This window comes from Schistocerca cancellata, chromosome 2, assembly GCF_023864275.1.
Source record: "Schistocerca cancellata isolate TAMUIC-IGC-003103 chromosome 2, iqSchCanc2.1, whole genome shotgun sequence".
In the NCBI taxonomy this organism is placed as follows: Eukaryota; Metazoa; Arthropoda; class Insecta; order Orthoptera; family Acrididae; genus Schistocerca; species Schistocerca cancellata.
In genome coordinates, this window is record NC_064627.1 from 529,404,030 (window position 1) to 529,430,494 (window position 26,465).

The following is a 26,465-nucleotide window of genomic DNA, read 5'->3' on the forward strand; positions in this document are numbered from 1 at the left end:
CCGGGTACTGAGCGAACCAGTACAGCCAGGGCAGGACTAGGCTGGCCCAAAACAGCACGTTAACAGTCGCACCGCCCTGCATGGAGAACGCGAGCGCCAACGATCACACCAGCAAAACGGTGCGAACGTTTTTTCTACTTAGCAATTCTGCTTAGCCATTTTGCATTTCCTGTTGATCTCATTTTTTAGACTTTGTAGTCTCTTTCGGCTGCTTCATTTGTTGCATTTTTATGTTTCCTCCTTCATCGAATAAATTCAATATGTATTATGTTACTGGAAGGATTTCTGCTATCCCTCATCTTTTTACCTACTTGATCCTCTGCTGCCTTCACCATTTCATCTCTTAAAGCTGGGGCGTTCTTCTTCTTCTGTATTTCTTTCCCCTGTTCTTTTAAATTGTTCGCTAATGTTCCATCTGAAACTCTCTACAACCTCTGGTTCTTCCGGTTTATCCAGGTCCCATCTCCTTACATTCCTGCCTTTTTGCAGTTTCTTCAGTTTTAATCGGCAGCTCATAACCAATAAATTGTGGTCAGAGTCCACATCTTCCCCTGCAAATGTCTTACAATTTAAAACCTGGTTCCGAATTCTCTGCTGTACCATTACATAATAAATATGAAACCTTCTGGTGTCTCCATGTCTCTTCCACGTATACAACGCTCTTTCATGGTTCTTAAAACAAATGTTAGCTATGATTGAATTACGCTCTGTGCAAAATTCTACCAAGCGGCTTCCTCTTACATTTCTTTCCCCCGGTCCATATTCACCAACTGCTTTTCCTTCTCTTTCTTTTCCTACTATCGAATTCCAGTCTCCTAGGACCATTAAATTTGCATCTCCCTTAACTATGTTTTGATAATCAATAATAAATACTGTTGTTTCTGACACGTTGTTTTATATACCCTGTATGCAAAAAATACAGGGTAATGCAAAATAGGTAATAGAAAGTGTTTGAAGTCGTCCAAAATACAGTGTGAATGTGCTCCATTCTGCATGAGCCAACAGAATTTCCTTCAGGTGACGTTCATAGATTGGGCAGTTGCCCTGAATACTTCAGCATTCACTGGACACGGTGGGGGATGGTTCCCTAACAGTCCCGATCTCAATCTGTATAAATATTTCTCATGCTGTAATCTAAAGGACTTAACCTTCAAACATACACCTTCAACATTCCTAGACCTTTGCAGTCAGAACTGATGTTCTCCAGAAAGTCTGCATGGGATTCAGTTCAATGATCTACACACTCATTCCTTCAGAAGGAAAGCACTTTGCAAACTTTCTGTACTAAATTTCAGGTTGTCTTTCAGAGCCAAAATGGCGTAGTAGACAAAAAAATTTTAACACCATCTTGCGCCACCTGGTAGAAATAAATTTTGAAGTAACTATGCCACGTGTTGAAATTTATTTTTTGTGCTTATCACCATTTCCAGATCCTGATAATATCTATCATTATCGACAATGTTTTGAGATTAAAAAACGTGCCGTTTGAAAAATTTCTTTTCAGTTCGTACAGATGCACAAGATCGAGGCAGTTGAAAGACGGATCGCTACGTATGATACGCAAATTTGGATCTGCACATTTTATTGTAATATTTCATGGAATACGTTTATATTATTGTCAGAGCAAAGGCTTCTGCTGCATTTAACATACAAGTTTTTCGGATTGCGAACCGCGTTATGCTGTAAATCGTCTCTAAATAAGTAAAACGGACATTTTAGCTGAGGCAGCACTGACTTTCTTCTGCATCTACTAACGTAGAATCTTCCGTTATCAAAAAAACATAGAACGCCAATATTTTTTTACGTCATGCCAGGCCCATTTGAGTGGTCTTGACGAAACACAAGTGGACACTCGCCAAGAATTTACGCCAGTTTTTCCATTAACAGATCCAGAGGAAAGCTACTGCAGCCGTCACCAACATGTCGGTTTAATTCATCTTACTTATTTATTACTTTTTATTACGGTTCCGTTAGGAAAAAACATAGTTTCTTTGTAATTAACAAGGGCGTGTATGAGTAGAAACAGTTCTCGTGCAAATGCTTCGCCTTTTTAAAGTACGGGGACAACTCGAATGCTACTTTGCACACGTCTGCAGGCGAAGTAAGTACACAGAGGTATGACAGAGGACGCAGAGATGGCTGTTCTCGCCAAAGCTGTCGCCTCATCCTTCTCGTACCTGTTCCGTGCAACTTATTCCTGTGTGAACATGATAGGGGAGACAGCCTGGTGTAACAGTTTAAGGGGGCAGTTCTCGCATAGTGAAAACACACTTTTAGACGCCGAGGTACTGCCTATCCTTCGGGTGCTCCACATCCCCCACATCTACTGTATACAGTATTGGGTGGCGAGTGGTCATGAACATAGAAACCTCCTTCCAAGAACGACGGGTATCATTGCTTCCTATACCCGTAGGTTCGATTGCAAGTTGCACATGTAACGTGTCTGCGACATGAATCGAGAGGTTCCCCCCCACCACACCCAGACCCTCTCCGTCTTCACGCCGCAATGTTTAGCCATTCTGACAGCAAAGATAGCTCCACACCATGCTATATTCTCCAAGTCAAATATCAAGCTCAATTCGGTAATTCTAGTCGGTTGTGAATTTCCATGTACCAAAACTACAGTAAAAAATTAATTTCCGTCTCCTGTATTTCTAATGGTGTTGCAATTTCGGCAAACCTTAGTGCAGTCATAGTATAAAAATATACAGCCACGTCACTTATAGCTGTCAAAGGTGACAGCTTTTGCTAGCTGGGGTCACAGTAGCGGTCCAAGTGGTGAGAAACCAAGCTGTCTCAACGTCACATACGCCTTACGAATAGTGGTTATTTTCGTCCTGTTCATATTAAATTTACGAGACATACAGGGTGAACATTAATAAAACAGACAAACTGCAGGGGCTGATTCCTGAGTGGAAATGGAGGAAAAAAGGTCCTATGAACATGGTTCCGGAAATGCATCGCTGCTAAGGTAGATGGCGTTCCTCTGACCACGTGCCAAGTGGTCCTTGTGTGTTACAGGCCAAATGATTGAAGCAGCGTACTGTAAGCAGCAGAATTGTCCGGTATTCATGTCAGAAACAAGCCGAGATGGTGTTTGTGTACAGAGAAGATGCAGCGCAGCCATAGAAAAATAACTACTCTCACAGACACCAACCGCATCACCCAACATTTCAAGCCCTTTTCGGGCTTCTATGTGATGACAAGTACTTTCAGACAGATGAACGTGCAAGGAGGCAGCGGATTGAGCGTACACCAGATTTGGAGGACGGGACTCTACAGAATATTGAGACGAATCCTACTACAATCTCGAGGCACGTGGCCCGCAAACATTTGTAAGTAGGCTGTTTATGTTTTCTTTATGTAAGTAGGCTGTTTATGTTTTCTTATTGGCAACGTTACGTAGCGCTCTATATGAAAATCACTGGCTGTGCTGTGTGCAGTCTGTGGCTAGTTTGCATTGTTGTCTGCCATTGTAGTGTTGGGCAGCGGCAGCTGGATGTGAACAGCGCGTAGCGTTGCGCAGTTAGAGGTGAGCCGCCAGCAGTGGTGGATGTGTGGAAGGAAATGGCGGAGTTTTGAAATTACATATATTATGACTTTTGATGATATTAAGGTAAATACATTGTTTGTTCTCTATTAAAATCTTTCATTTGCTAACTATCCCTATCAGTAGTTAGTGCCTTCCGTAGTTTGAATCTTTTATTTAGCTGGGAGTAGTGGCGCTCGCCGTATTGCAGTAGTTCGAGTAACGAAGATTTTTGTGAGGTAAGTGATTTGTGAAAGGTTTAGGTTAATGTTAATCAGGGCCATTCTTTTGTAGGGATTTTTGAAAGTCAGATTGCGTTGCGCTAAAAAATATTCTGTCACTTTAAGCATAGTCTTGTATAATTGTTCAAAGGGGACGTTTCACATTGTGTAAGCCAAAGTATGATTATGTGTCTCCCGCCTGACAATCGCTATTGTCTGTATCACCTGCAACGAGTGCAAGGAATATCAGCAGCGTATTTCCCTCTACGGGAAGGATTTTGTTGATGTCTTTTGTACCCGACTATCAGAATTATGGGATTTCTGTCTTCTTTGGCGACGAAGCAACCTTTACCAAAACCGGCATCATCAATCTGCATAATCGTCATCTGTGGACTACGGACAATCCTTGGAGAATATCTGAAGCGTCTCATCAGCATCGGTTCAGCATCAGTGTGTAGACAAGGATTCTTGGTGACCACGTACTTCGACCGGTTATTGTTCCATACCGCCTCAGCAGAGCAACGGAGGAACGTACCTGGACTTCTGTGGAATGCTTTGCCTGGGCTGCTTCAGAATGTGTCTTTGGCAATACGGCATGTTATGTGGTTTCTGCATGACGGATCACCACCACACTTCGCATTACAGTTCTCCAACAACTCAACAACATCTTCAATATTGGATAGGCCGTGGAGGCCCTGTACCATGCCCTGCTAAATCACCGGACTTCAACTCCTGGATTTTTACATCTGGGAACACCTGAAAAGTACTGTCTTTGCTGAACCAGTTTCTGATCTGCATACCCTTCAACAGCGTGTTCACGACGCCTTTGGCGCCATTCGAAGAGAGGCCGGAACGTGTGAAAGAGTGCGGCAGTCCATGATACGACATGTGAATACGTGTACTACATCCCATGCACGCCACTTTGAACATTTGTTGTGACGTGGATTCGATGCAGCTCTGTGCTGTGATTCGGGACGATTTCTTGTCGTTGCACGCAAGCCGTCCATTTCTTGACACACGTTCATTCCATCATTTCTTTCTCGATTTCCAGTCAGAAAAAAGTCCCTGCAGTTTGTCTGTTTTATTAATGTTCATCTTGTATTTTTGCTTCCCATGCATTAGCGTCATATTAGTGATTGTAAAATAACTGTAAAAATAGCTGAATTTTATGAATTAAATGTTATAACCTACAACATTGTCGGAAGCAATTCTTGCAAAATTAAATATATTTACCAGACCGGGACAAAGAGCACATAATCACAATATTCCGTGTTTAAGAAACGCGGATGTTTACGTACATGTGTATAAAGAAAGATCAGTTATTGTTTCGTGCTGGTTTGTAATCAATAAAGCTTTGGTTGCCTGCAACTGAAAAGATTCTAACACAAGACAATGTTATAAAATGGAACAGTTGAAGCAGAATTCCTATTCAATAATTATTCTGAACGCAGTAATTTAGTGCTTTGGTAAACGTATCTCGACTGTCAACGCAGAGCAAATTGTAGAAAATAGTTTGTAGACAAAAACTAATGTGAACGGAGAAAGATATACCTGTACAATATGTCATCACAGCAATAAATTGAAGAAATACAAACAGAAAAGTACACAAAAGAACTAATTTCCTTCAGAGTTAGTGTCTGGCACTAGGTAGCAAGACCAAAATGAGATCATATCTATAAAGGTAAATACGCTATTTTTGAGAATAAATAGCACAAAAAATAATGTCTGATTATCACCCTACTATAAAAGGAATACCTGTAATCACGGTTTCTGTCATATTCTTAAAACGCAAATGGAACCATTGGAAACATGGCATACCAAAGCTGAACTAAAAATTTGTGTCTCAAGTGTGCAGAAACACGTCACACAACTACTTCTTTTTATGACAAGGGATAAACAAAATGTTTTCTTTGTGGCTAATCAAACAACTGAATACTTGCAGCTTCGTTCCCTTACGTATTAATGCCGAATTTTGCTTATGTGGTTAATCAGCTACTGCCGGTGTGTATTGTTTGTCGCAGTTTCATGTCAGGTTTCTGAAAGACAGTGACGCATCAGGATCATTAGCAAATAAAAAATGACCAGCACTTCTATGAAAATGGATAACAAAAGTGACCGCTAGCATCTCGATTGCATACATTAAACAGTGGTGCACTGACCATTTTTTAAGCATAATAGTTTTGGATGCTTTAATAACAACAGCAGACTGGTACAAGAAAACAATATGCTGTCTATTACGCTATTTAAATGGTGTGAGCAACAAGAAAGAAAAAAAAAAAAAGCGTCTCGTCTCGGGACGGGTGAGGTAGGCGAGAAATAAGGTAAACTTCGATAACACTTTTAATAAGTAGCACTCAGTTACATTTCATTACATAAATGGATCGTAAATGAAAAACTTAGTAATGTAACAGAATATATGCATTTGTAGAATTCTTCCATGAAATTTCAGGCAAACAGCTGGATTTAGTAACTTTTTGACATTGTTCGTAGGCAGCACTGCTCATCTGCTTGGTTGCTAATGGTATACCCGCCAGAGGTGTTTGCAGAAGGTGTTGTTGAACTCTGAATTAGACGTTGAAATTTCAGCTTTCTATCAGTACGACGATAGTTACATCAATAACGTGTCTGTAGCTGGCTGGTATTAGTTTTGAAGACAAAACCACATTATTGTTTTCACAGCAACAATACGAACAGCGTGTATGTCAAACGAACGTTTATTTTCTGTACAAACATCTCATATTAGTTGTGCAGCAGCGTGTACGTATGCGTTTGCGCGTGCGACTTAATTTTTATGATCATGTTTCCATATGTTTTCATCCGCTGTTCGGCGTACCGCTCCTCTTGTCAGCTGTAAATAAAAAGTTTCTTGTTATAAATAGGTGAATAGTTGTACTATTATAGCACAAGGCACGGTGAAAAGTCTAAAATGCTTGTCTGACAATCTTAACTGTTGTTCTATCTCCCTTTGTCTTTTACACAATCTCCTCACCGTATGTGCGCTTCTGTACAGCAAGCCCCTTCAGTATGTCTGTCGAAGGTTAGCCAGACTCATGTCGGTATACTACGAGTCATAAGCTCCAGTTACTCTGTATTATTCTACAATGATGTAATGGAAGATTATGCCGACATGAAGGAATGGAATGGAAGATGTGGAATTAACTTCGCGTGTGTCCCTGGGAAGTGTGTTGGAACACTTGCTGTTCATGTTGTATATCAATGACCTTGTGGACAATATTAATAGTAATATCAGACTTTTGCAGATGATACAGTTATCTTTAATGAAGTACTGTCTAAAAGAAGTTGCATAAATATTCGGTCAGAAATCGATAAGATTTCAAAGTGGTGCAAAGTCTGCCAATTTGCTTCAAATGTTCAGAAACGTAAAATTGTGCACTTCTCAAAACGGAAAAACAAGGTGTTCTATGACTATAGTATCAATGAGTCACTGTTCGAATCGGCAAACTGATACAAATACCTGGGTGTAACACTTGTACGGATATGAAGTAGAATGATCACATAGGCTCAGTCGCGGGGAAAGCTACAGATCTATCAAAACATGTAATATACAATATATTTACAAAATAACGCCAACCAAATGGAAAAAAATTTTCTCTGCGGTACAAGATTATCGTAGACTTGAAAAATTATTATAGTCGGACAAAGCAATGTATAACAGCGTATCGGAAACAAGATCGTAGAATTTAAATGTGAGGCTAAAGAGGCAGAGGGTGACTTTTTTCTACTTAGAGGAGTTGATGAAAATTGTCGAATACACAGGTAAAGAAACAAAAAAGAGAAGACTAAACATCGCCTGAAATACGTCAGCTAAACTTAAAAGGTAAATTTTATTAATAAATGACAATTATTCCAGTTAGAGCTACTCACCTGGCGCTTCCTTGACATAGACGATGAACTGAAGACAACCGAGGTCAACACCATCTTTGGACTGTATCGCCATAAGTTTGTAGTAACCAAACATCATAGCATCCATCTTTTTCAGTTTGAACCCCGTAGGTCTGAAGTTTTCTATGTGGTAGGTACCCTGCGAACAGCGACAGTGTAGAACTTACATTGTCTATTCCATTCCTCATTAGGTGAGGGGTGATTACAATATAAAACGCTATCGCCTGCTTCTGCTACCGAAACTGCTAGATGCTGATTCATTTGCCAGTAAGTAAACAAAGCACAGCGATACACAACGATTTACAAACAGTTGAAACTAATGTATGCATACCGTATCTGCACAAGTAGAACTTAAAAAATAAATACACTCTGAGATGAAAAAGAAAAACGACGCACCGCAAAGGAATTATCCGAATGTCACGGAAACCGGTATATGTGACGTACACGCACAGACAAACAAATGATTAAAATTTCACACAAATTTTAGTGATTTATTCAAGAGAAAGAGCTTCACAAACTGAGCAAGTGAATAACACGATGGTCCACCTCTGGCCGTTATGCAAGCATTGGCTGATAGACTTGTTGGATATCCTCTTGAGGGATATCGTGGCAAATTCTGTCCAAAATCCCGAGCTGGCTGGATGGCCCTGCCCATAACGCTCCAAACATTCTCAATTTGGGAGAGATCCGGCGACCTAGCTGGCCGTGGTAGGATTTGGCAAGCATGGAGACAAGCAGCAGAAACTGTCGTCGCGGTCAGGCGGGCATTATCCTGCTGAAATGTAAGCGCAGGATGTCTTGCCAAGAAGGGCAACAAACAATATCGCTGACGTACCGCTGTGTCATAAGGATGCCGCAGATGACGACCAAGGAGATCCTGCTGTGATATTAAATTTCACCCCAAACAGTTGCTCCTGGTTGTCGGGCCATATGGTGGGCGACAGTCAGGTCGGCAAGCCACTGTTGTCTGGGGCGCGTCCAGAGACGTCTTCACTGGTCATCAGGGCCTCGTCCGAAGCGGGACTCATCAATGAATACAATTTTGCTCCAGTCAACGAGAATCCAGGCCTCTCTGAGAGAGACCAGCCCATCACCCTGAAGACTGCTCGTATCAGCGAGTCGAGGGACGCCAGTTACTGCGCTCCCCCGGAGCGATGGTGGTTGATCAGCGTGCCAACGGCTATCTGAGACCTACAGAGTCCGTTGTGTTGAAAGAGACCAAAGTCTTCCCATCAACGATGGTGAGGATGAGGCAGCAGCAGCTCTCGGCAGCAGAGCTTCTCTGATCTATTTGGAGATGGCATACTACATCTACATCTACATACACACTCCGCAATCCACCATACGGTGCGTGGCGGAGGGTACCTCGTACCACAACTAGCATCTCCTCTCCCTGTTCCACTCCCAAACAGAACGAGGGAAAAATGACTGCCTATATGCCTCTGTACGAGCCCTAATCTCTCTTATCTTATCTTTGTAGTCATTCCGCGAAATATAAGTTGGCGGCAGTAAAATTGTACTGCAGTCAGCCTCAAATGCTGGTTCTCTAAATTTCCTCAGTAGCGATTCACGAAAAGAACTCCTCCTTTCCTCCAGAGACTCTCACCCGAGTTCGTGAAGCATTTCCGTAACACTCGCGTGATGATCAAACCTACCAGTAACAAATCTAGCAGCCCGCCTATGAATTGCTTCTATGTCCTCCCTCAATCCGACCTGATAGGGATCCCAAACGATCGAGCAGTACTCAATAATAGGTCGTATTAGTGTTTTATAAGGGGTCTCCTTTACAGATGAACCACATCTTCCCAAAATTCTACCAATGAACCGAAGACGACTATTCGACTTCCCCACAACTGCCATTACATGCTTGTCCCACTTCATATCGCTCTGCAATGTTACGCCCAAATATTTAATCGACGTGACTGTGTCAAGCGCTACACTACTAATGGAGTATTCAAACATTACGGGATTTTTTTCCTATTCATCTGCAGTAATTTACATTTATCTGTATTTAGAGTTAGCTGCCATTCTTTACACCAATCACAAATCCTGTCCAAGTCATCTTGTATCCTCCTACAGTCACTCAACGACGACACTTTCCCATACACCACAGCATCATCAGCAAACAGCCGCACATTGCTATCCACCCTGTCCAAAAGATCATATATGTAGATAGAAAACAACAGCGGACCTACCACACTTCCCTGGGGCACTCCAGATGATACCCTCACCTCCAATGAACACTCACCATCGAGGACAACTTACTGGGTTCTATTACTTAAGAAGTCTTCGAGCCACTCACATATTTGGGAACCTATCCCATATGCTCGTACCTTAGTTAGGAGTCTGCAGTGGGGCACCGAGTCAAACGCTTTCCGGAAGTCAAGGAATATGGCGTCCTCTGATACCCTTCATCCATAGTTCGCAAGATATCATGTGAAAAAAGGGCGAGTTGCGTTTCGCAGGAGCGATGCTTTCTAAAGCCGTGCTGATGCATGGAGAGCAACTTCTATGTCTCAAGTACTAGTGTAGTAACGTGACGCAGATAGCGACATGCTCAGTTCACGTTAGAGGGGAAGAGGAATTTTTGATCATTCGTTTCTTGGTACATGAGATGCTGCAAACGGGAGTGACACGGCGACAGGGTGAAGCTGAGATTTTTCAGGTCAGTACGGAAGGACTTGGATGTTAGGCTAAGCAGGTAGATATGGTGACACTAGGGAAATGAGACTCTGTGTTGGCTTACTGGTCTGTTTTTTATTGCCTCTTCACATATTTGCAATGAACATGATGAAGAGTACATATACTAGTACATAGCTTCAGGCAGAGTAAAGCATAGATGTCGCAAATTGTCAGAACAAAAGGCCACCCTGTGGTATGGTACTACCGACCACAAATCATGGAAGTGTCAGATTCTATTGTTCTAATCAAACCCTTAGGTTGAAGTACCTGTCACAGTGAAAGTGACTTACAGACACAGGTATAGGAAGACAAACGTGTGATGGAAACCAATGATACTAGTCCAGAGGCTTTTGCAAGTCCTTCTTAGAGTACAAGATTAATTGAGTTCAGTGCTCACTCGCATCACATCTGCTGTAGGCGCTTTCAGCGGAGCTGCAGTTGCTGGATCTCTTCCATTCATTGGAACTCTCAGACTCTGCCTTGCTTGGCGTATGAGGGGCTCTATAAACGGTGTTTGGTGCTGCTTGCTTACAGATGGGAAGTGGCTGCGTCGCTTTTTGCCTTCAATTCGCAATCAGTGAGCGTAAGTCATCTCACTATGCCACGGATGGAGTGTCACCTCAGTGCTAGTTGCCGCAAAACTGAACTCTAACTGAGCTGTAACTGTGCAAGTCAGAGCAGAATTAAATGTTGGTCTATTCCAATGACGTTATTCTTCTGCAGGGATGACCGAAGGTGCCCTGGTTTTCGGAGCTCATCAGCACTCACAGTCGCTACAGTACGTCACAATTTTGCTCAAAAAATGGCTCTTAGCACTATGGAACTTAACATCTGAGCTCATCAGTCCAGTAGACTTTATTAGAATTACTTAAACCTAACTAACGTAAGGACATCACACACATCCATACCCGAGGCAGGATTCGAACCTGCGACCGTAGCAGCCGCGTGGTTCCAAACTGAAGTGCACAGACCGCCACAATTTTGCCTTTCAGGCGCTCTTTTCTGCTGTGTCAGAAACTGAACAGTTATTCTTGCGTTAGACCAGAGCTTTCTTGCGGTACTTTACGCAGCCAACATTATGAGAATGTCCTTCTGTGTGATGATGTCATTTTGTTACGTTGCTTGTCTGAGGGCACAGCCTGTCTGTGGTGCTGCAATAGTTTTCATGTTTGTTGTTACTCTAGCAGCGCTTCCCTCTCGCTGGCATTTTGCCTGGCTGTTGACCTATTCTGTTTAGTCTCTGGCGTTCCCGGGGAAGAACTTCAGTAATGTTTAATGTCCGCCCGAAATATTATTCTGGGGCGCAATGATGCTCCCGTCTACCTCATTCCAATGATTCGATATTTTTCAGAGTCTGGAAGATGGCGATAAGCTGCACATGCAATTTCTCTGTGTCGTGCTGTCCACCTGAAAAGTATCATCATCCCCAGATGTACCCAACAGCCATAAAGTACTCGTACTGTTCTTCACGTGTAGAACTAGTTTTTTCTGTACTGAAAACTCTCAAATGGATGCAGTTTTAATCAATATATCCCAGTGGCTTGCAAATAATGACGTATCAGTTTAGTAGCGTTCGACCAAGATGCTCATGGTTTATCACTTCCCATTCTCGTCATTGTAATTGAATACAACATTGCATATTCTTAAACACACGTTGTAGTTTTTTCTGACGAATGCCAGCAACACTTATTTCTGTTTCTTTCTACAGTTTGGGAGCAGCGTGAGGGTGAGTTTTGTAAACAGTGTCCTTAATGTATCCCCACATGAAAAATTCGTGTGGATAAATCAGGAGACCGAGATAGACCACAACTCCTTCGAAATTAATTGTCCGTGAAAACAATGACACAAGAATGCCATTGCCACAGCATTTTACTGCTGAAACTAGGAGTACTACAGCTGATCTCCAGGTTAAATATTTAGAAAATTAATGCACCATCTGTAAGCAGCGCTACTGTTCATCGTGCCACGAAAGAATGTAATGAAGTTTACTCCTACCTGAAACTACACACCAAACATCCCCCGTTTGTACATTCAGAGGGGACTTGCACTACTAATGAGGATTTTCTGTGGCACAAATGCGTGTATCCTGTACATTCACACGTCCTTCGATGTGAGACCATTCATCGTCAGGTCAAACACAAGCATAAGAACCCTCCCATCTGGCGTTACCAGCCACATAAACCGCTGACAGAAAGCTACACGTTTTTTAGTCTCATCATGAACAGAACGATTCAGACACTTGTGCAGTGTCATGTTGGCACTGCTAATGAAGAGACCATACCTGCTAGATAAATGTCTCGTAGATAGACTCTGTGCGACTCAGAGAATATGTAGCTTGCGACATCAGTGTGTTGCTGTTTCTATAATACAAGAGAGAACCTCTTCTAGAAGGATAATACTTTCCCATAAACTTCCAGCGCAACCATGCTCGTTTGCCAAGATTTTCGTCAGTTCGTATGGCAATCGGAACACAGTAACTGTCACTTATTAGGAGTATGTGCAATATAGCGCGGAAGTGATTCGGTTTGTGTATCCAGCAAAATCAAAAAAATGGTACAAATGGCTCTGAGCACTATGGGACTTAACATCTATGGTCATCAGTCCCCTAGAACTTAGAACTACTTAAACCTAACTAACCTACGGACAGCACACAACACCCAGCCATCACGAGGGAGAGAAAATCCCTGACGCCGCCGGGAATCGAACCCGGGAACCCGGGCGTGGGAAGCGAGAACGCTACCGCACGACCACGAGATGCGGGCTCCAGCAAAATCCTTTGACCTATTGAGTCAAAGTCGGAAGTAGAAAGGAATACTACATACCATCAGGATATCAAATGCTTTTCATCGACTCTACACATGTTAGCAGAACTACACTGCATGGGACCAAGCTTTATAAATAATTGATGTTGTTGTCTTGGACAAACTGCATATGCATGTGCGACTCTGTGATTTCGCCAGAGTGCTTGAAGGAAAAGGCCTTGACCCCATATTAATGAGTTTTAAGGAATTTGTTGATGTTTGCCTGCATGACGAACTGATATAGCTGACGCAATAAAAAATCCAATTCAGTTGTGTCCAGTGGAGTGGATCTACGCATAGCTTGTCGTTGTTCTTTCAGCACGCTCAAAAGTGGGTCCCAAGTCTTACTTAACTGGAAGCTGCTGCCTTTATTTATCACAAAATATTTGATCAGGTGAACAACTATATCTGAGGAACATATTGGTGGAATAAAACTTCTGTTTCAGTTGCCAGTAATTTATTTATTGCAGGAACGGTTTCGAAGCCTAAAACTTCATCTTCGAGAGACACCAAATAATTATGGAGACATAAATGTGTGATGGTCGGGTCAGTCAGAGATGGAGGGGTGGGAGGGGGGAGGCGACTAGTACCACTAGAGCCACTAGTTAGTCCCGTGCAGTGCTGTCGAGGCGGGCCCCGTGGCTGCTGGTCCTACACACTGACTGGCCCGACCGCTGTTTTCATAATTATTTAGTGGCACCTGAAGAAGAAGCTTTAGGCTTCGAAACCGCTGGTGTAATAAATAAATTACTGGCAACTGAAACGGACTTTTTATTCCACCAATATGTTCCTCCGATGTGGGCGTTCAATTGATCAAATATTTTGTGATATACAAAGACAGTGGTTTCCATTTCAGTAAGACTTGGCACCCGCTTTTGAGCGTGCTCAAAGCACAACGACAAGCTACGCGTAGATCCTCTCACTCCACTAACGAACTGACGCACCTCCTCCGCATCTTCAGCGTCCTAACTCCATGGTGGCGGCATAAACGCTGAGGTCCATGGTTCATGTCCTCACTACGCATTTCCCCTCCACATCTTCAGTGGAGTAGTGTCTGGTTCTGCTGGCCCGAACTGACAACGAAAGCGGAAGGGGTATGTGACATGGAGCCCAGTAGAAGACAATTAGCCAATAGGTTCGCCTAAAGATGGCAACAAGTCTGCTTGACGAAATATCGCATTATTATGCTCTCGACTGAATACTGAAGGACATTTCATAGTACCATGACTCCGTTGCATCAAGTCTGCTATCACAGCTTTCTCCTTCTGTACGGCTACAAAGCATTTACTTGTCTTCCTCGGCCAGATATTTATGTGCCCCATTACAGCAACAGCATACTCAACCAACGAGACGTTAATTTTTTTTATGTATTGCCAAGTTACTACTGCTTATTTTATGATCCTTTAACTAGTGGAGATCACATAACGGCTGTCTGCCTTTGGAGTTGTCAGGCACATTTTCTCTCTGTGTCGGGAGGTATTTATAAATTCATTTCTTCAATTTGTAAATGGATTCAACTCAAATGTACTGTGCTCATCAGATGTTTCACGCGACACCCACTGTCAATTTAGAACACAGATTTGTTAATTATCACAAATAAAATTTATCTTGAAGCGGAAATTTATGTGGCCATTTTGTAGAACGATTCCAATTTAGTCTACTGCGATGTTCATTTTAATGATCTATGCTAAGAGGGACAGCAAACCAAGAAGAATCACCAATACTCCGGCAGCGATTTATGTAGCACTGAGGCACCTACAAACGGCGATCAAAAAATTTCCGTTCGAAAACCGTTTAGTCCAGAATCGGTGTGCCAATCAGGAAAAGTCGCCATGAGCATTAACGCCGTTATCCACCAGCGCAGCGGGTTGCAGATACCCGTCTGGTAAAACTCCGCGTCCTGCTGCTTTAGAAAATCTGTAATTGCATGCTGCCCATTCTCGTCCGTCAGGAATCGTCTAGAATAAGTTTTTCACTCTGCAGCGGAGTGTGCGCTGATATGAAATTTCCTGGCAGATTAAAACTGTGTACCGGATCGAGACTCGGACTCGGGACCTTTGCCTTTCGCGGGTAAGTGCTCTACCATCTGAGCTACCCAAGCACGACTCACGCCCCGTCCTCACTGCTTTACTTCTGCCAGTACCTCGTCTCCTACCTTACAAACTTTACAGAAGCTCTCCTGCGAACCTTACAAAACTAGCACTCCTGAGAGAAAGGATATTGCGGAGACATGGCTTACTGATATGAAACTTCCTGGCAGATTAAAACTGTGTGCCGGACCGAGACTCGAACTCGGGACCGGGGACAATATCCTTTCTTTCAGGAGTGCTAGTTCTGCAAGGTTCGCAGGAGAGCTTCTGTAAAGTTTGGAAGGTAGGAGACGAGGTACTGGCCGAAGTAAAGCTGTGAGGACGGGGCGTGAGTCGTGCTTGAGTAGCTCAGATGGTAGAGCACTTGCCCGCGCAAGGCAAAGGTTCCGAGTTCGAATCTCTGTCCGGCACACAGTTTTAATCTGCCAGGAAGTTTCAGGAATCGTCTACCCTTCAAGGACTTTTTTGAGGGATCAGAGACCTGATGATCGTATGCGGAGACATAAGGACTATAGGGCAGGTGCTGGTGTGTCTCCGATTCGAGTTGGCGTTACTCCTGAACTACATTTGCGATACGGGGACGTGTGTTATCATGAAGCAGCAGCACCCAGTAAGGAACTTGGCGCTCCATTCCACAACGGCAGTTTTCGACAGACAGGCTGTCCCATACACATTCCTCATTCTCCGATGGTTGTCTACTGGTGTTTGTTCTTCGGCTACCAAGAAAAGAATAACAGCACTTTGGTCCTGTTCGGACGCAATTGGTAATAACGTCGACATAGTTCACGTTTCCGCATTAACCGCAGACGTGACCGAAAGTCACGAATGCCACACTAATCCCTTGCCTACATGACGGTGCTTATGTACCCACGTCGGATTCGCGCTACGAGGCATACACGCTGCAGCAATGCCCTCAATCGGACATTTTTTATCATCCCTTATATGCCTACTCCTTCAACTATACTCTTCAAATCACTGTGAAGTGTGGAATGTACTTGATCTGAACTATTTATTAGGGCTTTCCAGGCCTATTCGCTTGTGGGACGTGTAAAGAAAGATTGCGTAAACAACTCTGTGTGCACTTTGAGGCGTAGCGCCATATACCGATCCTGCCTTGGAGGCGGGTAAGTGGGAGACGTGTCTCAGAGCTGGGTGGTGACAGATGGTGATGCGAGACTGGACGCGCACGTAGTTTATGTATCAGCCGATAGAGGACAGTATTGGATATGGGACTGTGATTTAGTTTCGATTGTACCCACTAGAGTGGACTGAAGTAATATAATTTTTTTCATAAACTGTTTTAGCATTTTCATAAAGTGTTATTATGTCTTTTTGCGTATGTAATATGTTATAAATGTGTTTTAGCAGTATGAATGATGCGTGAGTGTGGTTTAAGTTTATATGAAGATAATTGTTTAACGAGTTATGTAGTGGGATTTAGTGTGGGAACATTTCGAAGAAGTTTGGATGTGGACAAAGAGGATTTTTGTAGAACAGATTTGTAAAGTAAGTTTATGTTAAATGGAAAGTTAATTCAGGTATAAATAACAATAGTAGCTAACTTTACGCATAAACAAAACTTCAGCCTATTAGATAATTACGTCGGTAAAAAGTGCAGTCGTTAGGTTTACTATTTTGCGATTGGTTATTGATGAAAATCGCGGACTGACGCGGGAGAATGTTGTTTTGCTATTGGCTGTTGAGTAAACTGACCAATGGTAAAGCAATATTCTTCGCGCGCCTTTCTCTGCTGGTAGAGAAAGAGTATTCTAGAGAGGAGTCGGAGCCCAGCCATGAAACAGTCCGGACGTGTGTAGTAGTAGTTCCGATGGAAATGATAAGTTGCCGGATCTAGCAGTGTTTCATACATCAAAATTGTAGTAAAGTGACGGCATAATTATTCCGATGGATGTGTAGAAATTTCATAGTTTTTAAGTGAATTTTGCGACGAGAAAAGACATAAATTCCGCGTGGCGTATTGAGCAGGTCGGTGGCTAAAAACTGTGACAGCATTAGGTACCGACAGGCTTAATATTTGTCGAGCATTCTCAATCAAAAACATCAGTAACCTTCCCATTATCCACGTACTGCTTTCCGCGGAGTGTATTCCTCATTGGGCCAAACAAGTGGAAGTTGGAAGGTTCGAGATCCGGGCTGTAGCGTATACGAGCAGGAACAGTCGAATGACATTTTGTGAGCTCTCAGGAGTGCAGTCTTGTGTGGGGCTTTGCAGTGTCATGGAGAAGTTCACTTGCATTTTTATGGCGACTAACACGACGAAGTCATTTCTTCAGTACACTTCAGAATTGGTCGTTTTACCGTGATGGAGCGTATCAAACAGAATAACCCTTTCAGAGTCCCATAAGACAGTCACCATGGCTTTACCGCCTGAGTGAGTGGCTTTGAACATTTGTGTGGTGCCACTCCATGGAATACCGTTGTGTTTCCAGCTAGAAGTAATCGACCCAAATTTCATCGCCTGTGACGATATTCGACAAAAATTGTCACGATCAACCTCGTAACGCGCAAGCAATTCCGCACATGTGGTCCTTCGCTGGTCTTTAAGGTGTTCTGTTGGACAACGAGGATCCTAACGGGCGCACTGTTTTGAGTACTCCAACTGGTGGACGAGTATGTCAGCACTACCAACAGAGACAACCATTTCAGCAGCGAGGTGTTTGACTGTGATCCGTCGATCACCTGGAATGAAAGTGTCCGAACGTTCCAACACTGCAGGAGTCACAGCTTCGTGCGGCCGGCCGGCGCACGGGAGATCGAATACTTTTGGGCCGCCTTGTTGCGATGGCGACAGACGCCTCAACCAACGACTCGCCGCGCTTTTGTTCACTGCCAGGTTTCCATAGACATTCTGTAAGGGTATATGAATATCTATGATACTCTGGTTTTCCGCTAAAAGAAACTCAATGATAGTTCTCTGCTTGGAGCGCACCTTCGTTGCAGCGCCATTTTGACGGCTCCATACAGCGCCGCACCATATCGGAACTTCATGAAACTCCAGTGACTGAAGTGGGAATATTCCGCGGTGTCTCACAGAAAATATCGCATTTTTAAACGGAAAATGGGCGAGAAAAAATGTTTCGCATTGCTTATTGAACGCCCCTCGATTGGTTATTGAAACTTTCTAAGTAGTCTTCTACCTTCATCTGTCTTCCAGTTCAGGTTTATCATCATCCCCGTCACACTCTGCCAATATTCAGATTTTCAAGCAAACCTGTGACCATTCGGATTGCCCTCCTTTCCATACGTTCAATATCCGCTATTATTCCTATTTCTTATGGCTCCAAAGAACGTGAACAATCTTGTAGGGTGGTTGTCGCTGTTTCATTATCCAGCTATTTTCTTCTTTCCAGTATTCTACCAGTGGAAATACGCCTGCCACCTCTTCACCGTGGGCTCAGCCCAAGTGAGCATTCCATCTCATATCCTTACAAATTGTTGATCGCAAGTATTTGGGTGAGTTGACTGTGTCGAAATGTGACTTAATGATATTGCAGATATAGGATACCACTTTTATTTCGTTTTATGAATTGTACGATTATACATTGCTGAATATTTAAAGGAAGTTGCCATTCCTTGAACCATTTTGAAATGATTTGACTGATATTTTATGCAGCAACGGTGCCAACACCCTTCCCTGGAACTTTTTGCATCCTTCCTACCAATACGCCCTCAGTTCCCTGACAGATCTTCATTGATACACCATATGAACGTACTTTCTTTAATAAGGGTTGCTTTTTGGAAATCAATAAAGACTCTATCTACCTGACTACCCGGATCCATGGCTTTCAGGACGTCATGTGAGAAAAGCGCGAATTAGGTTTCGCACGATCGACGTTTTCAGAATCCATAGTGGTGATGGTAAGTCCCTACGGGACCTACCTTAAACTAACTTACGCTAAGGACAACACACATACTTCCTCCCGAGGGAGGACTCGAACCTCCGACGGGGGGAGCCGAGTGAACCGTGGCAAGGCGGATACACCGCGCGGCCAGGATCCATGCAGCCTGGCGTGGAGAATGACATTCTGTTCGGGATACCACATTACGTCTGAGCTCATATATTCTAACACTGTACAACCGGTGGTATACGCTATTACTGATCAGTAATTTTGTGGAGCCCTTCTGCTGCCCTTGGTGCAGACAGGTGTGAACTTTGGTTTGCTCCAACTAGTGTGGGCAGTTTTTGGTTCGAGGAATCTATGTAATGCTACGGTGCATTGTATGGCGGCAGCAGACAGACAAAGCGGCGCGGACTGTCGAAGAGGAAGACGTGGGGAATAACTGTTTTCCACTCAGGCAAGTTCTATAGGATACTAGTAATAACTGTTTTCTTTATTTTTTTTCTACGATCCCAAAGCACAGAACCGTGTTAGGGATATGGAAAGTGAAACAGCAGACTGTTTCGCAAAAAGTCTTGAAAGTGACAGTGCACTAGATTGTGGTAGTACTGTGGCTACGTGGTTCGCTCTTGGTCGTGCGAGTTAAAGAAGCTGAAAATACGAACGGCTGGGACTGGGGCCAGGGCACCCCAGTGCAAGGAGCTATCCCTAGCCATTGGCCGACAAGCACCCACGCCCCAAACTGAGCTTGAGGTCGTGCACGCCCGCTGATCGCTTCGCGGAGCACGTAACTCAAACGCCACTCGCGACCACGTCCAGACCATAGTCCGACGTGTCACAGACGGCCTCAAGTTCAGTCGATAACAGATACTGGCACCGAAAGGTCGCAGATTTATTGACGGAAATGGAAAACCTGACACTATGAACATCTTGAACGAATGCTACCAAACTGTATTTTAAAGCCCTATTGAATATGTTCATCAAGATTTTATTCTTATTCCAATTTTTCAGTGGAGACTAAAGCTATTTCTAAAGATGAAAAATAGCGTTAATACGCGGTAGCTATTGTGTGTGTCCAACTCAGCAACGCCTTCCGTGACTGAATTGTTAACTTGCACAATGCTCTTCTCGATGTGGTTATTGTACTTTGTTTTGCTCTTATTAAAGAAGATTCGCCACAGCGAAAGGTTATTTCCAACATGTACAGAATTCGGAGTGTACATATAAGAGTGATAAGATATGACAGGGAATTAGTGTTTGAAATGGGAGTGAGACGGGGCTGCAGCCTGATCCTGATATGATTCAATCTGTACATTCAACAGGCTGAAGAAAGAATCTGAGGGTAAATCTGGAAAAGATTTCTGGGAATAGAAACAGAAATTTTAAGCTGTGCTCATGACAAGATTATCCAAAGCAAGTAAAGCATTTCTGAAACCGGAATTTAACAACGAATATAAAGTTAAGTGTTAATAAGTGTTTTCTGAAGATACCTGTAGGAAATGTAGTCTTGTACCTGTATGGAAGTGAAAAGTCGACAATAAACTGTTCAGATAAGAACAGAAGAGAAGCTTTTCAAATGTGGTGCTAAAGAACAGTACATGGGTAGACCAAATAGCAAATGAGGTGATACTAGATTGAAATGGGGAAAAAAGAAATTTGTGGCACAATTTCACCAACAAAAGAAATCGATTGATATGACACATCCTGAGGCTTGAAGGAATCATGAATTCAGAATAGAAGGAGGTGCTGGTGATAAAAATTTTAGAAGGAGGCCAAGTCTTGAATACAGTAAGCAGGTTCAAATGGATGTAGATTGTGGTAGATGTGCAGAGATGAAAAGGCTTGCATAGAATAGACTAACATTGAGAGCTGTATCAAACCAGTTTTTGGACTGAGGACCACAACAATAACACGTAATGATGAGAATTCGCTTCCAGTTCCATTCCTTCTACTCTGATCTTGGGGGAGAATGGAGGACACAGGGGAGGCTTGAGTTTTTTGGCTTGGGGATAGCGATGCAGGGCGCTGAAGTTGGTGAGAGGGATTTTGTGATGGATATTTAGTGCAGACGTTGGAATAAATGGATTTGATATGGACAGAAACTTCTCAGAGTATAACTGTTTTGTAGTAAGATATGGGAGGTATTTCTTAATAGTAGATGTTAAATTTTTGGATCTAATTGTTTTGCAATCAGAATGAGATAGAATGAAGATGTGAAAAGTAGTAAAAGAAGAAGGAGGGTAGGGGTGGGGGCAGACTACTGTTCATTTATATGAGGTCATCAAATTAATTTTTTTGTTTTGTGCTGGAGACAGATTCTCTATTAGTCAGCGTCAGAACTTCTTTTGAGACAGCAGAATGAAAGAGGAATTTTAGGTGCCTGAGTATATCTCGGCTGCACGTTGTCTATTCTTCTGTGGCACTACAGTCCAGGATGAACCTTGGCCTTCCTATCAAGCTTCCACCATCCATCACTGTCACATGCTACCTTCCTCCAGTTTCTGCATCCGAGCATCCATAGGTCTTCTTGCACTCCATCCAGCCATCTTGCTCGAGGTCGACCTCGCCCTCTTTGCCCTCCTGGATTACCAAAGAGAATCTTCTTCATCACCTCAGACTCCTCCATTCTAGCCACATGACCTGCCCATTGAATAACATTACGGATGCGTAACAACTCTGTCTCATACTTTCTCAACCACTGCTTCCCTTTCATATTTTTCAACTTTTATATCAACGATTTTGTTTCTGTCCAAGTCGTAAATAGCCTTTCGACACCTGTATTTTATCGTTGCTTCATTCAACATTTCAAAAGCGTAGTCCAGTCAACACTGTCAACAGCTCTAAATATGCAAATGCTATAAACGTAAATTTGCTTTTCTTAAGCTTAGATTCCAGAATGAGTCGTAGGGTCAGTATTATCTCGCGCGTCCCTACATTTCTCCAAAACCCAAAGTGACCTTCCCCGAGGTCGACTTCTACCAATTTTTCTATTCTTCTATAAATAATCTTCGTCAACATTTTGCAACCTCGGCTTATTAAAATTGATAGTTTGGTAGTGTTCACGCCTGTCAGCAGCTACGTTCTTTGGAATTGGAATTAATACATTTTTCTTGGAGTCTGACGGTATTTCACCGATGTCATATATTCTGCACATCAGATGGATTAGTTTTGTCATAGCTGTCTCTCAATAATTCTTTAGATTAGATTAGATTTATTTTCATTCCAATTGATCCGTAGTGAGGAGGTCCTAAGGGATGTAGAACACGTCAGAAAAACATTAATACATGACAAATATTCTGACGGAATGTTGTCTACTCCAGGGACCTTGTTTCCACAAAGGTCATTCTGTACTCTCTCAAATTCTTGTTCCAGTGTTATACATCCCATTTCATATTCACCTACTTCTTCTTCTGTTTCTATAATATTGTCCTCAGGTTTGTTTCTTTTGTATACGTCTTCAATGCTGTCCTTGTGCCTTTCAGCTTTCCCTTCTTTGCTTAGTACGGACTTGGCATCTGAACTCTTAATATTTCTGCATTTATTTCGTTTTCCCCCAAACGTTTCTTTGATTTTCGGACTGGTGGGATCTGTCTTTGCGCTAGTAGTTATTCATACTTCTGTAGCTTTCATTTTTCCTCTAGCCATTTTTGCTTAGCCAATTTGCACTTTCTACCGATTTCATGTTTTAGGTCTGTATTCTCTTCTTCTGCTTCATTTTCTATATTTTTATATTTTCTCCTTTCGTAAATTACATTCAGTATCTTCCATGTTATGTAGGGATTTCTACGAGACCTGGTCTTTTTACGTATATGATCCTCTGCTGCCTTCATTATTTCATCTTTCAAAACAACCTGTTCGTCTTCTATTGTGTTCCTTTCTGCTGCTTCAGTCCAAAATTGTCTAACGCTCCCTCAAACTTTCAACAACCTCTGGTTTTTCAATTCATCCAGGTCCCATCTCCTTAATTTCCCGTCTTTCAACAGTTTCTTCAGTTTCTTCCATAACATCCGTTCCTTCCCAAAAAACAGGCTTCTGTTTATGCATATCGTGTCCCAATGTAAAGCCCATACCTTCATTTTAAATAAAATGTTTTGTCAATCCTACCATGCCATCCGAACCTTCCTCCGTGTCCTAAAGCATTCAAATAACCCCCTTCCCCAGATCTCTTTCACGTACGCAACCTTCTCTCATGACTCTTAAACCTTTATATCCCGAAATCGTCTCCGCTTCAACAATGACTTAGGCCGTACTTTTCTCTTCTGCTTCCTCACTAAATCTCTCAACTTAATAGATCACTTAATTATCGAGGGATATTCCATCGCCGCCAAGAGTTTGAACCATGAAAATCCCATCGATGGTCCTACCATTGCCTAAGGCGTCTCCATTACAATAATCATGACACTGGCGATTGTAGAGTGTAAACCTCACTTCTCCTCCATCTGGCAACGACTCCCATCCTACACACTCCGTCAAATGTAAAAACTGAAACACCACCATCCAAACCGGTATGAACTACATCTATCTGACCCATTGATATCCCATTCATCCCAAATCCTCTCTGCGCCAACCTCCCAGTACTAAAGATAATTCAAGTTTTCCTGACCACCATACTCCAAAGTATCCAAAAAGTCCAATGACCACACACGCTCCAACAACATTTACTTACATCTTGCTCCATATAGAGCCTAAATACAGATACCACCTATTCCCAAAACCAAGTACACTTCATCATCTCTTGTCTCGACACCCTAATCCAAAACCTTGCAAGTCTTCGCCCAAACAAACCACTCCTTCAGCTTCATCATTCCATGACAGGTATACAATACTCTGTTCCACATCGTCCGTTTCCTTCCAAAAATTAAACTCTGGGTGTATGCATATGCTATCCCAATATAAAGACCAGATTTTTATCCTGAACGAAATGTTCGTCAGCCCCACTATGTCATTCGAACCTCTCTCCATGTTATACACCGTTCAGACAATCCCCTTCCCATGGCCTGAAGCAGAGATGAAATTAGCCACCAAAAAGGCATATCAGTTTGCCCACAATCCCGCCACAGAACTCCCTTCATCCATATCCGCTTCTTCAAAATTTTAACCTTTACCTGTGCCTCAAAATGTATTCAAGCCCATCATCCCCTATGACTTCCTCGTACACGTATTGCAGTACAGTCCATTCCCACCACAATTCTGTCTCCTTCGTAATGGTGCGGATTTTATTATAATTTTTACGTAAGAAGGTAAAACGTTGACGAAGGACAGGTGCATCACACTGACGACAGCAGGAGAATGGTGAAATCATGTATAAACGTAGACTTTGGATTTAATTGTCGAATTACTACTGAGTTCAGATGTCGTCGTTAGTAAGCGGCAAGCTTGGTGACACAGGACCGTGTTGTTGTTAAGTTTTAATGCAAAGAAATGACTTGCATATTAATATCAAAGATGTTCGGACTTCCTTAGAAGCATGAATTTCAGGTTCAATTTCCAGATATAGAAATGCATATACGACAGCGCGCTTATGGCGAGCGATTGTTGCGTCCCTAAACCGACCACTTCTAACATATTTAAAAGGCTGAAAACTTTGCAGAGTTATGAATCATTAAAAAAGAGCAGGAATAGGCTCAGTACTACTGCGTAGGAGCGTATTTCAAATAAATGTTTATTCCACAATAAAATGCAGAGTTGGTGTAATACCTGACCTACTCATAATATGGCTCAAACATAAGACAAGCAAAAAGAAAGCATATAATAATTATAGCGTTGAATTAAAGTTCGTGTGATGAGATACAATTTCATTGCTGACTTCATTAAAACACAAAGGTTTGTGTCATCGTCTCTTGAATGGTGCAGACTATGTCTATTACAGAATTTGGATGCACCATTCAACATATCATTACTCAGGGGCTCTATACTGGACATATAATAATAATTACCTAGCTATAATTAATGGACCATGAATAGGTTTTTGTTAAGTCAACTACTTTGTTGAAGATGAATAACGGTTTCTTGTAAACAGTTTAGTTATGTAATTAATTTTATAAGAAAGGGTCTTTTTAGGTCTTTTAATTATAGTTTTTTGCAAGATAACTTATGAGATTATTTTGCTCAGTAAAAAAGACATTGAACACACGGTTTGAAAGTCTTTGTTTGTGCAATTTAAATTCGTTGAAACGACCGTAGATCTACAAAACTTTAGCTAGTGTTCTTAGTCTTGAATTCGTTTGTCCAAAAATGTGTGTGAAATCTTCTGGGACTTAACTGCTAAGGTTACCAGTCCCTAAGCTTACACTCTACTTAACCTAAATTATCCTAAGGACAAACACACACACCCATGCGCGAGGGAGGACTTGAACCTCCGCCGGTACCAGCCGCACAGTCTTTGACTGCAGCGCCCAAGACCGCTCGGCTAATCCCGCGCGGCGAGTTCGTTTGTTCTCACACATAACACAGTATGTGTGTCATGCAATACGTAGGATAAGTATAGTAAGATGATTACAGTTTGTGTTTGATAACAGTAAGTGCCAGAAGTTAGGAGAAGCCGAATTTTGATGATGGCTGGATGGTTCAGCTGACGATGACAAAGTTTTATGGACCCAAGGAAAAGGTGTCGGCGACGTTGTCCGCTGTTTAGGGACACGTCAATATGGCTAGGATCCCGACAACGAGGTCGATGACCGGAACAACTGGCGGGATACCTCAACATAGTTTTGGGATGTATCTCAAAGGGGCACCAGGTAGCTCATATTTATCCAGTTACTCGTAACAGTTGTACAAAAGAATTAGAACTACATAGTGCATGAGTTACATAAGTTGTGCTGAAAGAAAATCTTTGTTAATGTACAAGTAATTTTTTACGTATTCCAGAGGGGCCGAGCGGATGACGCCTCTGCACCATGCCAGGAATCGTTTGGAAGCGCTCGTGGGGCTAAGAAATCATGATTAGCCAGTGAATCGTTTATTGTGACAACTTTACTAAGGGTAGTGCACTGTTGGCCATAGTTGCCTCCTGCCCTGGTCACGGACAGACGCTGTCGGACGCTGCGCCAGTCCTTGCCCCTGCGTCCTAGCGAGAAGTCGTTCCTCTTGATTCTTGATCCAGCCTGGTACAGCATGGATAGCTGCTACCGTCTGAGGGAGTGTACTCGATCCCACTCCGTGTCTCTTGTTCCCTGGACCACCCCATCCACGGTGTGGTGTAGGCGGCAGGCGTTGAACCCAGTACTGCCCGCCTGGTAAGCCCACACCTGGATGCGCTTAGGCGTACCGGACGGTGGTCCGCCAGGAACCCTGGTCGTCGTCTTCCATCCCACACTCATAAAGTACAGCACCTGGTACTGCACTGCTGATGGTAGTTCATCAGCTCTCCCATCAGTAAT

At 42.8% G+C, this 26,465-nt stretch overlaps 1 protein-coding gene across 1 annotated transcript in view; it reads right to left on the reverse strand.

Annotated features, from left to right (window-relative positions):
- Positions 1–6,109: 6,109 nt before the first annotated feature.
- LOC126146595 (uncharacterized) overlaps positions 6,110–26,465 on the reverse strand; it is an 86,193-nt gene continuing 65,837 nt past the window's right edge. Inside the window, exons 4-5 of the mRNA XM_049915631.1 lie at positions 7,636–7,792; positions 6,110–6,598 (exon numbers count right to left, since the gene is read on the reverse strand). Coding sequence (XP_049771588.1) covers positions 6,564–6,598; positions 7,636–7,792 — 192 coding nt within the window. The 3' untranslated portion in view covers positions 6,110–6,563. The remainder of the gene's footprint in view (positions 6,599–7,635; positions 7,793–26,465) is intronic.